The 15,560-nt window shown below is 36.0% G+C and overlaps 1 protein-coding gene across 1 annotated transcript in view; it reads right to left on the bottom strand.

The window, feature by feature from the left end:
* Positions 1 to 14,270, bottom strand: part of LOC107749861 (calcium/calmodulin-dependent protein kinase type II subunit gamma-like) — an 86,081-nt gene extending 71,811 nt beyond the window's left edge. Inside the window, exons 1-2 of the mRNA XM_016565069.1 lie at positions 14,027 to 14,270; positions 12,782 to 12,876 (exon numbers count right to left, since the gene is read on the bottom strand). Coding sequence (XP_016420555.1) covers positions 12,782 to 12,876; positions 14,027 to 14,091 — 160 coding nt within the window. The 5' untranslated portion in view covers positions 14,092 to 14,270. The remainder of the gene's footprint in view (positions 1 to 12,781; positions 12,877 to 14,026) is intronic.
* Between the last annotated feature and the right edge of the window lie 1,290 nt (positions 14,271 to 15,560).

The following is a 15,560-nucleotide window of genomic DNA, read 5'->3' as shown; positions in this document are numbered from 1 at the left end:
GACTTTAGTCTTTGCAACTTTACAGATCTTCTTTATGCACCAAGAGCTTGTAACACATCAAAGAGAAAGGAAAAATTGAAATCGCATCATATGACCCGTTTAAAAAAAAAAAAAAACTTTTTATTTCAATTCTGAATGATAACAGCCCTGGCTAGAAATGGGTCTCTGTGTTCTGGGAGCGGAGGCAGTTCTGTGTCTCTAGAGGCAGGATGGATCTTGAGCTTTGTGCTGTGTGAACTGTGAAGGACTCAGATAGAGTGATTAAGGGACAGATAGAGGACGGCTTCACAGGATACAAAAAAAAAAGAGTGAGGGAAATGTGTGTTTTAGGTCAGCAGTTCATCCGGAGAAAGAGGAGCGCTCCGTGACATTGCATGTTTACATTTTATCAGTTCATGCATTCCCTGGGAATCCTTTTAATGTTCCTGCAGATGGTCCAATTCCAACCACTGGATTTTTGCTTAGACACATGCATGCTATCATTTAGACTGTTACCAACATTCACAAATGCTTTTACCCAGAAGGCACCTGGAACATAGTCAAATAGATAAATATTCATAGATGGAGAAAGAGATTATGCTTGGAGAGAATGCTGGTTTACATATAGTATGTTAGGGTGTTTTTGAGCAATTATAGTATGTGTCAGAAAAGTGTGTGTGTGTGTGTGTGTGTGTGTGTGTGTGTGTGTGTGTGTGTGTACAGAAACATGGCGGCTAACAAAACCCACCACAGATCAGCAACACAACCAACACATAAAAAGGAAGAAATAAGGAATTGAGGATAATAGGAAAGAAAACAAAAACAGATATACGAATGTGAAAAACATAAATAGAGCGTTTCAGATGTCGCTAAAATCGATGTAATGGTAACAATACAAATGAGTGTAAAAACCCAAAAGACAATAAATCAAGAAAGAAATAACACTTATGTAGGTGTGGGCACTGGGCAGCATGACCAAATTTAGTAATTTTATATCATTTTATATCGAAGTAGATAAAAAAAGATATTGTTTGATGCAAATATATAAAATTTCTAATTTTTATTTAGCACTTTGATATGAAATACATTTAACGAATGTCAAATACATTTTACATTTAACGAAATCATAAATTATATTTTTATTCAGCAAGGATGCATTTAATTGACCAAAAATGACAGTAATGTTACAAAATGCTGTTCTTTTGAACTAAAAAAAAAGTATCATCATGGTTTCCCCAAAAATATTAAGCATATTAAGCAGCACAACTGTTTTTAACATAATAATAAGAAATGTTTCTAGAGCAGCAAATCAGAATATTAGAATGATTTTAAAGGACTGCTGAAGACTAGGGTTGGGCCGATAGACGATGCCATTGTCCATCGCCGTTGGCTGACAGACATCACGATGTTAAACTGACATCGTGATTCCATTCAAATGTTTTTGAGTAATGTTCAAAAACATTTTAGAATCTTACAGAAAAAAAAAAGTTTTTGGGAGCTTGATGGATGAATCATAATACCACCCAGAGCTAAAAATACAAGTTTAAAAAAATTGCAAGACAAAGAAAGAGAAAGGAAAAACAGTGATAAAAGCCAGATGAGCAGTAAGTTAGCGCACATGACATACACAGTACACAGTAAAAAGTAAGGGCCCATTACAAGTAAATACAACAGAGAGCAGTAGGCAAATATTTATCCACAGGAGGTTGGAGTGTCAGAGGAGTATGAGAGGATTACTTTACAAACACTTGAGAGAGAGAAATAAACCAAACATTAGTCTGGGGCAGTGCAACAACGGTCTTTACTTCACAATCCCAAAAGCTAGAGGCACTGGATCACACTCCAGATTCAACTTTACAAGATGAATTCACATATTCCCTCAGCGTCTGTGTCATTTCTGTTATTCCAAGTTGGTTTCAAACAGCTAAAAAGTGTCACAAGTCATTCTCTATTGGGTCCCTCACTCTCTGCTGAACTAGCAAGCTGACTAATTTAGCATTTCCATTGCGTCTGAGTGTGTGGGAAGGCAGAGCTCTCTGCTGCGGCGTGCCAGGGCCTGTGCAGATCTCCGAGGACCCTGGCTTAACTCAACCACGCTGTAAGAAAAGATCAATGACTCAATGCCACCCAGAGCGCCAACTCACTAGCTACACTTTTAGCCGGATAACATGAAATGCAGCCAAGGTCCTGAATGCAGCAAATTACAAAACAATATACTGCTAAAGAGATTTTATGGCCATATTAATATGGAATTCAACTGATATGTGGTAACTACGGATATATTTTTACATAACTAGCCATATTTATAATGTTTTACAGACACATCTTTCATTTGTTATGAATAATGTTACATTTTGGTTCTAAAAGTTCCAAACCCAAAAACATTTTAACAAGTATAACAAGTATTTTTTCATTAGATTATTAAAAATGGACATAGTTATGTAACATAAGGAAATATTTTCAGCAAAAAATAACTATGAATATTATGGTTATATAAAATTACTGATATCATAACTGCATAAACAACTGCACATTCAGTGGATATTTTACATCTAGTCATATTTGTAATGTATTACAGATATACTATTCATTTGTTATGAATAATCTAGCATTTGGGTTCCAAAACAAAAAACAAAAAAATTTTTATAGTATTTTTAATTAACATATAAAATATTTGGGTGTTGGGTTTTCAGAAAGAAATACTATATCATGATAAATAACACTAATATAAAATTACTGATATAATAATTCTGATGATTTGTAGTCACTACACATATACAACTGCACATATAGCGGCTAAAAACAAAAAAGTTGTCTCCATTTTTCATTAGATCATTGAAAAATAGACATAGCTATGTAATATAAAACATCTGGCGGTTGAATTTTCAACAAAAACAACTATATCGTGATAAATACTATCATCGGAATATAAAATTACTCATCCAGTGATGTAATATTTTGTCATACCGCCCACTCCTATCCCAGCCTCACCTCTGAATAAAGGTTTTCTCACATTTCCAAAACTGTAAGCAACGAAAGAGAACACACTAGTGTGTACATGATCATCTTCAGGTAATTTAACTATTCCGACCACTATCTGGACAGAAAGTAACCTTCTCGGTTTTGGTTCCTCATGGCTGTCGGTCTGAGCACGTCATCCATTAATTGTGGATTGAACACTTCTCATTAGAGCAGAATCATATCACACTTAGCAACAATCGCATGCAATCAGCTTGGCTACACCGTCCATTAACATTTTATTTCAGCCCACATCTTCCCCTGATTAGAAAGGGCCATTTGCATGGCAGTCAACATTACAAAAGATACATTGACTCACTTTAAGTTTCCTGAGTCATTCGAGCAGGTTCTATTCACTTTCAGAACAACTTTGCAAAGGTTTCTGCCTGTAATCGCTCTCTTGCTCTTTCCGTCTCATTCCTCATTCCTGTCTCTCTCCCTAGAAGGATTTATGCAGTAGTTAGGGTCAGAAATTAACCAGTGGCCAGGGCACAAACGCTACCAATAATGACAAAAATATCCTGAATATTTGCACTGCGAAGGCAAAAAACCTTTGTTTGTTTTTTTTATGTTTAAAGGTGCAATGTGCAATAATGCAAGGTTAAAATAATGACTGTTTTCAAAGAAGTTTCCTAAACACTTCCCTCAACTTCCATTGGTTGGTCAAACGCATAGTTCCACCTATGGATCGCTGTCAACATATTCGGTTACACCAAATACACAAAATAATGATCTTTAAAATAGCATCATATGACCCCTTTAATGTTTGCAACACAGAAATGTCGCCTACTGTGTAAGTAGACTGTTTGTGAAGCCGTTTCAAACAAAGCTTTACATGATGAGTGCTGCTCTCTCTGGATCAGTGGCTACACAAAAGCAGGTCTAAATATTCCGATGTGATTGTGATTTCAAAGGTTTAATAGACATAGCAGAATCACCGTCATTTAGGATAAAAGATTGCGTGTGTTTGAATCAAGATCACGATCTTTTAATGATTAAACGTGCATATATAGGCTAATATAAGGCTCATATGTATTTTTCTAGCCCATGTCATATTTGTACCAGACCTCAAAAGTAACCCGAACCCAGGCCCGGGCGGCCCCCCCGCTTCCACGACCTATGGTTCCACCACAGTCTCACGCCGTTGTTTGAGCAAATGTTGCTGTGTCACACTGGTCGGGATTCTCAAACAAACAGCACAAAAAAGTGCTACACAGTTTACATTTACAAGAACACAATTACATACATTTTTAATATATAGTTAACTAAATGAATGTTAAATTGAGAGTCCATTATATGAAATATTTCAGTTGAATAATTTAATTGAAATGTAGTAGTAGTTAGAGATAATAAAGCACAGGATATCAAAACTAGGGTGCATTATCATCACAGCTTCTATTTAATGTTGATTTTTTTTTTTATAAAAAATAAATACAATAAATAAAAAATACATACAATAAGTAAAATGATAAATAAATATTATAAATAAATTATTTTATTTTATTTGAATAATTATCAAGTAGCAACCATAAAAAGTAAGACTGAGAATTAATTTAATTAAATAAGTTATTTATGTAAATGATTCAACTGAACTATGATATAAATCAGTGGCTCTCAACCAGCAAACCTTCCAGGGGGTCCAGTAATTTTTTTTTTTTAATAACTGACATTTAGTTATTTTTAACATAATTAAAATTATGACATTGGATTTGAGTTTATTCATTTTTGTTACAAAAGAAGTACCAGAAGTTCATATCATCGTAGATAGGAGGTCAATCAAATATTGACATGGACAATATTTTATTAAATTAAAAGTGCCCTCATAAAAAAAATAACAATAATAATTTACCTTAACTTAATAAAGTTAATTTCTGACAATAGTAGCAACCACAAAGAACTATTTCCACATCCAACAGGTGAGTAATCACATTTTTCTAGCTCTACCTCCTAAAGACTCACATCTGGTTCATTTTACTGGCCCTTTTTTTCATAAATGAAGTGTGCAGACCTCATTTTGTCGGGAAACCAGCAAAGCGATTGTGCAATAACCTGATTTTAATAAGGCTATCACAGCCGAAAAAATGAGGAACAGAAGGGATGCGGAGCCAAACAAAATGGGAAAGAAAGCAGGAAGGAATGGGAGGAAGAGCAATCGATGGAAGTTCTACTAAAGGCACAGTACGCAGCAGCTCAGAACAAAGAGTGCAAAATGAGTGTGGCTGGAACACTTGCGGATCCCACTACAGAGAGAGGGAAGGAAGAGAAGAGCTGAACAATGCCACTCCGTTCCCTGTAGTGAGTGAGGACGTCTTTCTATCAGTCCTTGTAGCACCTCTACTTTCACACAATGGAGTTCAGAATGAGACCGAACAAAGGGGCCGATGATCCCAGAGGAAGGGGGATTAAGATATGGGCTGTCCTATACATGCTCGACACACTAGGAAAATTTAATTCAAACACGCAGCGTGTTCCTCGGATTCATTCCTATCATGTACTACACTGCCTGATAACAACCAATTGTTGAATATGCTTTGTGTGTTTGCACTAGTGGAAGACTAGCATGGGTTTTTCTATGGTTGATGCCGAGATCTAGAGAGCAGAGAGGCAGATGGCTGATATAATGCCGGTATACACAATTAGGGATTGGAATCGTAAAGAATTTATTTCTGGGTCTCATTTCAAGTCCTGTTCCATTAATGATTCTTATAGTACTCTGAAGGATTCAAAACCCGGAAAAAAATGATCAATTTCATAATAAATATATTTAGAACAGTTCTTGCAAAAAGTACACAGATTGTCTAGATGGAATTCTCTAGATTTTTTATGTTTTTGAAGGAAAGTTTCTTATGCTCACCAAGGCTGCATTTATTTGATCAAAAGTACAATAAAAACAGTAATATTGTGAGATGTTTTTTTATTGTAATACATTTTAAAATGCAATATTCCTTTGATGGCAAAGCTGAATTTGACTCTTTTCAGTCTTTAGTGCCACATGATCCTTCAGAAATCATTCTAATATGCTGATTGGGTGCTCAAGAAAAATTTCTTATTATTATCTGTGTTAAAAAAACCATTGTGCTGCTTAATATTTTTGTAGAAAGTACTGTGATAGTTTTTTTCTCAGGATTCTTTGATGAATAGAAAGTTTAAAAGAACAGCAATTCTTTGAAATAGTCATTTTAAATTGAATTAATTCTTTAAGTAATTCTTTTGATCCCTTTAATGCGTCCTTGCTAAATAAACATTAATTTCTTTCAATGAACACATTTACTGACTCCAAATGTTTTGAACAGTAGTGCATTTCATTTAAAAATATTCATGATGCTGAATGCTGACAAATGCTGACAAAAAAAAACTATGTATATTTTTTAATTACATGTCATATGTACAACTAGCAAGTAACTACACAGATTTAACTCTCACAATTAGCTGTAAGATGCATGTTTCACTGAAAATACTGACTCATAAGAATAATCTGGTTGAGGCAAGAGCTTGTAACACTCCAAAGAGAAAGGAAAAATTGAAATCGCATCATATGACCCCTTTAAAAAATTTAAGCTGTTGATGGTTCCCAATCACACAATACAAATGACAGTGAACAAACATTCAAATTATATTACAAAATCTCAAAAATATTAACCGATTTATCAGCCTGAGAGAAATACATTATGTGACAGAGACTTTATCTGCAAAGCACATGTGCTACTTCACAAGCCTCCTTTGTGTTTTTTGCAATCTCATCCAGGGGAACTAGCAGCATGGCAAAAAATGTGAACAGGGCAGCTGGAAATGACTACACCAATGATGAAGCGCTGGGGAGCGAGCAGTCGGGAAGATGCATGCAGGATAACTGACAGTGATCTTAATGGCCCACGACATGAAAATGCGTTATAACGCTACTGGTCAGATCAGTCAGAGGGAGAGTATGATGTCGTAGGGCAGGCAAAGCAATTCACATAGCAGAGGACAAGTCTTCAGACAGCACTATTTGATCATTTTACTGCAGGGGTCACACCCTTTTAAGCCATTTCAGAGGAATAATGCAAGTGTACACACAACATATATGCACTGTGGGTGTATGTTTGTGTGCGCAAACACTAGGATAGGAATCGCACCGCTCTTTGGACATCTGCCAGCTGAACTGTGTCATTACGATCCCAGAGAATCCCAGGTAATTCAGACTCCGTGCCGGTTTTTGTCAAACAAAACAAGCATCTTGTCATTTTGGGGGCTGGAGCTCAAGTCGGCCTTAGGGAGGTTAAGTCCTCTCAATAGCAGCTTAAACTGAATCCACTCGATCGGAGGAGCCGTTCGGATCTCCTGTGCCGCTTTCGGAACTGTTTAAGGTGAAGTTTAAACAACATATGTCTGCAAAGACAGAGAAAGTATGAGCATTGAGCACACGGCCAAAAAAAACTAGTGCAGTGTAAGAGATGGTTATGGCATCCCCCTCTGTACTGAGCCTTTGAAATACAATTAAATAAGTGGATTAACCTCAATACAAAAGCAATCACCCTCGCAAGGAAAGAAAGAAGAGGACAGTTACATAGATGCGAAAGCCAGACACTGCAACAGGGGGGAAAAAACTCATTTTCTTAGAGTAAACAATTTAATAATTTTTTTATATGAAATTAAAAGTAGCTGTCACACTACAAACTGAATATCCCTAAAACACTTCGAAATTGGTGGGATATGGTCATCCTCGTATCATTTTATAAATGCTATGGGAAATTAGGGATGTGCGCGACGACTAATTTGACTGACGTTTAAACGTAAGTTTTGTATCCGACTAGTCGACTAGTCTAAAAGCAAGAAACCCCCAAAAGATGGTAAGAAAAAAAAAAACCTCTGTGCGTGCGTGTAGCATATATAATAGCCTATATTTGAAATACTTAATCTATGAATCACACTGTCAAATCCCTCAATGAATTCCACTTGCCGCACACTTGCCTCGCGTGGTCTGGTGAAAGACGGGACCTGAGGCGATTAACAATAAAATTCCTGCACTTGAAAAAACGTGCTCGGCAGGAACTGAAGTCGCAGGCACGCAGAGATAACGAAAAGCAAGCCGATAGTTTCAGAAAGCGCCTGGACATCCCGCACCACCACCGAAGTGGGTCTTCGTTAAAGGAATAGACGGCGCGGACGGGATCGCAGCGGCGGCGGGTTGTAGTGAATGACGTGATTGACATTTGCTGGCTTTGGCCAGCCTCTAAGCTAACGCCTACGTGCCTGTATTGAATATGATTACGCATCGCTCCAGTAGAGTTATTGTAAGACAATTTGACATTACACAGTTTACACAAAATTTTTCCGTTTCCTTCTAATTCAAAATAATCCCACACCTTCTCGTCTTTCGCATGGTCATTTTTGAACTCGCCGCAACTGACACGAAGAAAACGCATGTGAGGTAAAAATGTAGTTTCCGCCCAGATAAACTTTTAAAAATAATGTATTATTTTTCAAACGTTTTATTTTAACTTATTTAAATTTTTTTTTAAATTAGCATTCAAATATAATTTTTTTTGATATATTTAATTGGTTTTTTTTCTGTCGTGTAATCAACTATTGTTTTCTGTGTCGACTAGTAGGAGCTGTACCGTTTAGTCGACTAGAGCCGCACATCCCTATGGGAAATACATTGATTTTCACCTGGTTTGTCAAATTAATTTTATTTTCCATAATTCATATAAATAATACGCACTACCATTCAAAAGTTTGATGTTAGTAAAAATATTTTAAAAAAAGAAATAGACTTTTTCTCAGCAAGGATGCATGAAATTGATTAGAAGTGACAGAAAAGGCATTTATAATTCAAAAATAATAATAATTTCAAATAAACTGCTTTTTTTATTAATTAAAAAACGTATCACAGTTTGCACAAAAAATATTAAGCAGCATAACTGTTTATGATAATCAGAATATTAGAATGATTTCTAAAGGATCATGTTGCTGTCACTGGAATAAATTAAATTTTAAAATATAATCAAATACAAAAAGGTTATTTTACTGTTTTTACAGTACTTTTGATCAAATAAACCTTTGAACTGTATTTATCTTAATATATGTTTTATTTAATAAAATATATAAAGATGTCTCTTTATTTTACCCCAAGAGTCAGTTATTTGCATGTTTCATCTAATAATAATAATAATAATAATAAATAATAATTAAATTTATATAACAGTTATTTTTATATTTTTATTATTCTTTTCTTAAATATATTTCATAAACAAAAACCAGAAGAAAAAAAACAGAGCAGAAAATCCCACTTTTTTTTTTTTGCCAGTTCTCAAACTAACAGATGTAATTTGGCCGTATTAATTTGTGCACTATGACACCGCCTCTTTATAGAACATGAGTCAGCGAAGACCCTTTGGAAAGCGTTTGCACCCCAGTGGGGAGACACGTGCCTACCAGACCTCTGCGGCTATTTCTACAGCCATTCAACCTTTGTGTTTCCGAAAGACAGAAAATAAGCCAAGCTGCAAGCGTTATGCTCACAGCTGCTGTCATTACGCCATGCATTTCCTTGGCTCAGAAAACCCCTCCCCCACCCGTTAATAAGGCCTTCATATAACCTGGCCAGAGAACTAATCACACAAATATTTAACTGGGCAAATAAGTAAAGGGATTCCTGCATATGGCACAGGGTCTGTGTGTGCCGAGGTCGCTATAAACGAATGAACCACACTGAGCTCAGTTTTTGAAAAGCAGTGGGGTTGTTTGACAGATCTGGGCACTAAGTGTGCAGAGTGAGACTCATCTACTCTAAGCCCCTGTCAGCCTCACGTGTTGCTTCTCTGCAGACGTGTGGGGAACGTCACGGCACCAGGCAGTAAGGGATTATGGGAGATTTTTGTCCATTCTCATTCGTTCTCATCCACCACACAGACTATCAACTCAAGTCTCCATGTTTGTGGCAACCAATCAAATACAGCTCAAGTAAAGCGGTTGCCTAGCTACTGCAACAAGCTCTTGGTGAAAACTACCAATGAGTGAAGCATTTCAGCAACACAACTTTAATCTACCTATTTTTAATTTTTAAAAAAGTCCTCAAAAAATGTGTTGCAGGTAAAAGTTGCTGCTACTTAGTTTTTTTGTAGTTTGTTTTTTAAATACTAGATTCAAATGATTTAATGATGTTTGGTACTATTAACGTTTATATATATATATATATATATATATATATTATATTATATTCCTGTACTGGCAAAACAGCCCTTACATCAGTCTTCAGAAAGCACTCAAAGTACAGTGAATACAGAAACAGTATTGTATACTTAGTATTTCGGTCCATAAATATATAAATAAAATGTAGTAACTGGTATAATATATTTAGGATCAATTATTTGCCACTTCCTCAGAAACACTAAGAATCATTAACAGAGTCGCTAAGGAACAAAACTCATTAAGCGGAATCTGAATCATTGCATTAAATCGAATCATTAGATTCCCATCCCCTGCAAATTAATCTATTTAAGATGAACTAGAGTTAAATGCCCACACATCAGCGAAAGTTGAGGGAACATTAAACCGAGCATCTATCTCAAACGAGACATAGATGAATCGAATATAGAGTTAGACCAGGATGACAAGAACCACACCTTTCCTTCCAGAATCTCCGTATTACCGGTTAAAGGGATTCTGTCACACCCCTCTTGCTCTGATAACAGGATGGCTGAAGTGCAGTCTGGTCTCTTAATTGGCCAGGCTGCTGTAGACGAGTACTCAACAAAGAAAACGGCTGTGCCATAAACAAGACCCTCACTGTCCATGCGCCCCACTTAGTTTCACATTAGCTGCATGGAAAACTGCAAATCAGCAAATCGAGGAAGGCAGAAAGACGTACTGCACCAAACCCTTCACTGACTAACCTTCTACCGTTATGACAAATGAGCTTCTCCAACCTACTGAGCCAGGTACAATTAGATAATGCTTATTTCATTTAAAAAATGCAAATCATTGGACATGATTTACTTCCATGTCAACCGATCATCAATGGCTCAGAACAGCTTCACCCTGGATGCAACACAGTAAGAATTTCACACGGCAATAAAAAAAGTTTACCATCAGTTGAACTGAACCAGAATCCTCCTCAGTGTATGACTCAGCTTATAGGCATTTCTGACATTCCCACAATACCGCAAGTTTTCCCGTTTATTGGGGCAGCAACTGAACATTCAAATGAGAGAAATGAACACATGCCAATGAATATATCCAACCTATAGCAACTGCCGCAGGGCCTCTAAACACACCTTAAATCGGTCTGTTCCTGGAAAAATCCATTTTTCATTCTTCAACTGAAATTACTAAAAAAATATCCTTTTTTCCCTTTTAAGCGCCATCTCTTTTTTTCTCTAATCAAAAGCAGCTTTCGTCTTCAGGAGCTGCACAACAAAGCATGCAAGTTCTGCGACACCACATGGTACTGATAAACACATGCTTGCGCAAAAAGGTTCACAAAATTATTGCAAAACTGCAGGTGGGACTATTTGCCAGATTTGTGCTGCAGGGCACAGCACGCATTCTCATGCATCTCTTCAAGTTGCGAGGAAAAACAGGGCTGGACAGAGGCAGAGGCAAACACTTTTGCATGCTTTTTCCTCTAGAAAAACATGAACACACTGGGCTCTATCCGAAGGACTGCGACCATCCCAGCAGGCCAGGTTTCAACACACAGCTACTGAGCTAAACAGGTCTGTACCGAGCGGCCATCAAGGGGAGTTCAGTTTCCTTTCCCATGTTGACTGGACTTGTCCTTTTTTTAAATAGCCAACAGCCTTTAGTCCAAGCCACAGCCATGAATTCTGGTTTACTGCTTGTTATTGCTACAGTGCAGTTATTGTTAACTTAAACCAAAACTATTAAAAATCCTGTTTAGTAGTTGAAATAAAGCTGAAAAAAAATAAAATATAAATATTACATGAAAACTAAAAAAATTACTAAATTACTGAAATTAAAACTTTTAAAAAAATTACTCAAAGCTATATAAAAATGTAACAAAAAAATAAATAAAAAATTAAAAAGCATATAAAATTACTAAGACTAAACCGAGTGAAAATTAAATATAAAATGAAATTAATAATAAATGTATGATATGATATAATAAATATGATATATAAAAAAATACTAAAATACTGTGTTAGTCAGAAGTAGTGGTCAAATGGGTTGTTAAAAGATTAATTTAATGGAGTGAAATATCAGTTTATTTACAGCAAATGAAATATACACAAAATGTTACATTTTACTCTATATTTACTAAAGTTTAACTAAACATTGTCCTTTGACGAGGCTCCAAGTAGATTTTAGACCCGATACTTGGTAAAATAACTACTTCTGTTAACCATATGATGTAATAACTCAAAAATAGACAAATACAAGCTTATTAATTGGCCTGATCACTATATTTGTCTAGTGATAGTCACAAGTAGGTGGTATTAGGAGGAGGAGATGCTCTCATTCTAGAGAGTATTTTGTCGGGCAAATAAATGGATATGCCTTTGAATGTAAGATGAATCATCAATATTTTTGGTCTGTTTTCCCAGATGACTTAAACGATTATATCTGCTACAAGGTAATCACTCAACTTTTACAAGTACGCAACCATACAGACGGCCCTTAAATGAACAGACAAGGACCAAAAGCCACAAAACTCAGATTTTGATTTTAACAACTTGAACAACTTCAGGAGACGATATCTTTTCAGTGAACGCTGAGTGAAATGAAACACAAAGCACCTTCATCCTACTGCACTGAAAGAGTGCCGAATCGAACGCCTTACCTCTTGCTGAGAGTTTCTTTGTGTTAATAATTTTAGCAGCATATTCCTGGCCAGTGGATTTTTTCACACATCTCCGCACCACGGAGAAGGCACCCCTGCGAATGAAGAACACACAGAGCTTAATTTCCCTCAAAAGTCAAAGATGCACCTGACTCTGGCAAACTCTAAAGAGCCGTCAGTCATTGATGACGTCGCAGCGGTTCCATTATAAATTAGCAATGAGTAGCTTCAAAGAACCATTTCAAAAACGGATTCATTTTTATGTTCCACGTTCTAAAATGCTGTTGTTTATTTAGTTATAAATCAAGGTGTTTATTGTAATTTCATGTAATTAATTTAATGCAATTTACTGTGTTCATTGCTTACAACTCAAATATAAGTTACATTTACATGATTTTACAATTGCAATAATTTACAGTGAGTCACGAATCCTTGCACCGATTCAGTCCGATTTATGAGCGAATCATTCCGACCAATTTTGTGAGCTGATTCAACCGATTCAGTGACAAGATTCGACACAAAAGACCGATTCGTTCACAAATCGGACATCGCGAGACTTTAAACAAGTATGACAAAAAAAAGTGTAAATCAGAAAATGGTCTCATGTCTGCACAAAATTAGACCTAAAACAACACTGTCTACTACAATTCTGACATTTGCCTCTAAAAATGGGCGGCGTGCACAGCACTTCACATCTGCATGTCAGAAGGCTGTAATTCTCTTCCCAAAAGTGAGATTGAATTCTCAGAAAGGCGTCACTACATAGTGCACGACGCTGCAGGACAATATAATTTAACCTCTGGTTACGTGCATAAAACAATCCACGTTGTTAATGTCAGGAAAAGTGGCAGCCAAATACCCAAAGTAACCGAGAAAACCTTCCTACCCATCAGCAACCAACCCCTTAAAATAAAATAAGGCATAAACACAAAACAGAGTGTGTGCTACATTCAACGTTCTATACTAGATACGTTACTCAAAACCACGACAGTTCTTTAAACCTGACATTAAAAACGTTTCAAGCTTAGATCCGCACTGGGGGGGGCTTGATCGGATCAAGTCCAGAACTGAGTGCTGTACTCAGTTCTGGTCTTGATCCGATCAAGCCCCCTGTGCGTGGCTTTCGGAGGTTTCTTTGCAAGTCATTTCCCTTGCTGTCAACATCCAAATAAAAGAATGGAACGAAACAAACAAGAGTAACTTGCGCCGATGACGTCACACCGCTACAATGTTGCGCGCACTTACTTCCCCAGCTCTTCGTAAAGCTGATTCTCGTCCGTAAACCTGGTCGAGGTTACAATTGTAGCCATGTTGTGTGGGGAGGGGGGTCGATGCCTCTGCTGCTGCGGTTCAGGTTTCGGGAGGAGAATCTCATGTGTTCCAGAGAGAGAAAGAAGGGAGATACAGACGGAAAGAGCGGAGGGGAGGGGCTGGATGGTGGGGGTGGAGAGACAATAACGCGAGACAACGCGAGACTTCCCTGCAAGCAGCAAAGTCACGGGTAGGGTGACAGACTGGCAGATCCTTTTCATTAATATATGCGTATTAACGATGGCAAGACTCATTTTAATTCATAATATACAACGAAAAACATTTCACTGGCTAAATAATGTAAATAGCACATTAAAAAAATTTAAAAAGTGCCATAATATAATCCAAAGTATTATAGAGTATTATAAAGCAACACAAAACAATATGAAATAAATAATTTCAGTTCACTTATCTATCTGTAACATTTTTAATAATAATATACAAAAACAGAAATCTATCTATCTATCTATCTATCTATACATTACCGTTCAATTGTTTGGGATCAGTAAGATTTTTAATGTTTAATCTTTTATTTTTTTAAATAAGTCTCTCATGCTAATCAAGGCTGTACTTATTTGATCAAAATACAGCAAAACAGTAATATTGTGAAAATATAAAAGTTTTCTATTTTAATACATCCTATCATTACTGTGATAGTAAAGCTGCATTTTCAGCAGTCATTACTCCTGTTTTCAGTGTCACATGATCCTTCAAAAATCATTCTAAAATGCTGATGTATTACCAATGTATCATTTTTTTTTCTTTTTTTTTTTTTTTACCTGTGATGCTTTTTGAGTATTTGATGAATAACCAGTTAAAAAGAATAGATTTTAGAAATCTAGAAATCCGTTTTGTTTGTTTGTTTTTCTTTTTTTGGAAGAAATTTATATTTTTATTCAACAAAGAAATGTTTAATTGATAAAAAAAAAAAGTAAAGACTTATATTTATTAAATCCTTGAGAAGTATCAACACTTTGGGTATTTTATCCATTACAAATGGCTAATTCCTGGATGCTTAGAAATGTTGTAACTGCACTTCTGTATTTCTGTATCATGATAACAAAAGACCAACAGACTCAATGACATATGAGAGCCAAAATAGCTGGAAGTATGCAATGTCCTCTCTCTCTCTCTCTCTCTCTCTCTTTGAAGTTTAATTTCTATTTTTGGTTATGTACTTTATGTTTATTTTTTATGGACAGTCTGAAAATGTTTAGTTCCAGCTTTAATGTGTTTTAAAGTGAGGTGTGTCCTCTGGATATCACGACAGAAATGACTTTCATTTCATTTCTTTCTGACAGGACTTTCTGTCACATTGGATCTCATTAAAAAGTTTTTAAATGTAATAATCAGTCGTTTTTGGATTGTGAGAATATACATAAAAATAAAGGGTTGTGGGTAACTGACTTGACATAAATCTTTTAATTATATCAAAGATTTAAAATGAAAGTTTTTCATTATTTTAAGT

The sequence above is a fragment of the Sinocyclocheilus rhinocerous genome, unplaced genomic scaffold, assembly GCF_001515625.1.
Source record: "Sinocyclocheilus rhinocerous isolate Xijiao unplaced genomic scaffold, SAMN03320098_v1.1 scaffold31, whole genome shotgun sequence".
Taxonomy (NCBI): Eukaryota; Metazoa; Chordata; class Actinopteri; order Cypriniformes; family Cyprinidae; genus Sinocyclocheilus; species Sinocyclocheilus rhinocerous.
The sequence above is the reverse complement of the archived record's forward strand: the minus strand, read 5'-3'. Positions and strand labels throughout refer to the sequence as shown.